The sequence below is a fragment of the Carassius auratus genome, unplaced genomic scaffold, assembly GCF_003368295.1.
Source record: "Carassius auratus strain Wakin unplaced genomic scaffold, ASM336829v1 scaf_tig00216014, whole genome shotgun sequence".
Lineage (NCBI taxonomy): Eukaryota > Metazoa > Chordata > Actinopteri > Cypriniformes > Cyprinidae > Carassius > Carassius auratus.
In genome coordinates this window covers 73,828-76,222 of record NW_020528362.1, presented here as the reverse complement: position 1 = coordinate 76,222, position 2,395 = coordinate 73,828, and the positions used below count along the sequence as shown (strand labels likewise).

At 37.1% G+C, this 2,395-nt stretch overlaps 1 protein-coding gene across 1 annotated transcript; it reads right to left on the bottom strand.

Moving 5' to 3' along the window:
* Positions 1–629: 629 nt before the first annotated feature.
* On the bottom strand, positions 630–1,980 carry LOC113096692 (interleukin-8-like). Its single transcript, XM_026262103.1, has 3 exons — positions 1,816–1,980; positions 1,521–1,659; positions 630–1,407 (listed from the first exon to the last, which is right to left on the bottom strand). Exons 1-3 carry the CDS (start codon positions 1,877–1,879, stop codon positions 1,335–1,337), a joined length of 276 nt encoding a protein of 91 aa, XP_026117888.1. The 5' UTR covers positions 1,880–1,980; the 3' UTR covers positions 630–1,334.
* Between the last annotated feature and the right edge of the window lie 415 nt (positions 1,981–2,395).

Genomic DNA, 2,395 nt, shown 5'->3' with positions numbered 1-2,395 from the left:
GCAGTGATGCAGAAATAATGTAATGATGTGAAGCAAGGAATGAGCGTCTCTTCTTTTTGAATAAAGTGATGTATAAATGTGTGTCCTATCATTATAAAACTCTCCTTTCACTCGGCAACTGTGAAGTGGAGCAGGACAACCTTGTTTTGGAGACTCTTCCATAGGCAACCAGTTTTGGGGCAGGGAAGGTCTTTTATTTTTGCCTGATAAATGAGCAGCACAACTCAGTGGTTCATATGTACGTTTATCCATAAATTGATAAATATTAACTCTGTTGTTAAACACAAATAAAGAAACCTCATAGGAGAGTGGTTATAATGTGCAAACAGTGAGAAACCCTAGATTATCTATATGTCACTTTCACATTTCACTTTCACTATTCGTGCAGCTGTGCGCATGTAAAAAAATATTTCCAATTTGAAGCTTGTGACACATAAACACGCACATCAATCCGATCAATTTATTTAGCGTTCATGTAAACACTACATCCAGATTCATAAATCAGAATTAATTCAGTCCTGACTGAACCAAATTTTTTGCATGTAAATGTAGCCTCAAGCAGGGATATGTTTTACATGCCTACAGTATAAACAATGAATGAACCAGTCTTAACTCATGCATGCACAATAAACTATTGTTCAATTTATTTTTCATCACACAAAGTTTTAATAAGTGCACATGCCTCAGGCTTGCACACAGAATCGTCAACTCACTCACAGAATATTCGGTAATCCTCGGCAAACGTTGCAACAGCTCATTCGGTTCTCGTTGAGTCCTCAGTAATCCTTGGCAAATGTGGCAACAGCTCATTTGGTTCTTGATGAGTCCTCAGTAATCCTCTGCAAACTTCGACAGTTGGTTGAACGATTCGTTCAAGAACCGAACAGCACTAATCCCCGGCGTTCTGTTGTTAAAAAAACCTTTTTGGTTTATTTACTTCTCTTCTCCTTCGTTCCGTGTTCCTCATGTGTGCATCGCGACGCATATTTAGTTAAAAAATAACTTTTATGAAGATTGTTGAAATACAACAATAAAAAAGTTTATTTTTATGTTTTTTCTACATTGCAAAATTTTCCATATTCATGCAAAGTGTTAGTCAGCAGTGTTTCTTTAAGCTAAATTGACAATACGCTTTTTTGTTATACAAATGTTACATTTGCTTTGTCAGAAATTGTTTCTGTAATGAGCAAGTCGTCTGCATTCAAACTGTGTGCAATGGGTATGATACAATGTTTGCATTTAACAGCTCTGCAGAAATATGTAGAAGAAAAATGTGAGCTACAAAATTCAGCAAGAAAACTCGTAAAATACTGCATGCAAACACAGATGGGGAATCATGCTTTGAGGATATTTTTCACCCACTCATCACTGGGATTGAGGCACGTCTGTCCATTTTTCAGAGTAGCACTGTGTGAGACAAGAAAAGTTTGTTCAGCACTTTCATTACATGCTTTAAATACGAATCCACCATGCATTCAGACATCTGCATTGCATTGATCTTCGGTTTATGTCACACCCACATGATCTCCACATTTTTGCAATGTGCTCCAGCAGGAAACATTTGTACTTTCTGTATTATTTTTGAGCTGATTGGTTTTCCAGCATACGTTTGAACACACTGGCAGCGTAGCTGTTGGACAGGCGGTCCAACAGCCATGGCTAAATGAAACAAGAGAAATAAGATTATTAGGCTCTTTGTAAGCACTTACAAAAGCTTTTCAACACATGCTAGCATTTCTAAGCCTTTCAATAATAACAAATACATTAAAATACTATCTAAAACAAAGGACATGTTCCAGAAGTGACTCTGCTTACCGTCTGTTATGGACAGCAGAGTCATGCAGATCAGAAAAACAAAGGTTGATGTGCACTTCTTCATTGTGAAATTTCCAACTGAGTGTTTAATGCAAATGATCAGTAAAGCTGCAGACGTTTCTCCAAGAAATGGACTTTGTGTGTACTTTGGTGGGACTTTCTCTTTTAAAGAACCCCACTGCTGACATCACACTTATCAAAACCAATTGTGCAACAGGTCCTCCTTCAGTGAACCAGGATTCCAGTGAAGGAACCCAAGGGGGAACCTTTTTAATATAATGCATGTTTTTGTAAACAGTTTGAATTTATGTTTTTGTAAACAGTGTTAATTGATGAAAAGCACTGTTACTGCAAAGATGACTACTTAACCTTTGTACGAAGTTGGATGGAAATAGTATATGCATATTTGGTGAGATGCTAGTTGAACATGTTCTAACAAAGCTGCAAACACTTGCTGAGACAGTCCTCTGGTGTTTACAGCAAAAAGCCAAATCCAAAACTCATACAACTGATGAGCTTCTAATGCTACACCTATGAGAAACTATGTTTGAAAATCTTAAATGTGGAAGAATACCATCCA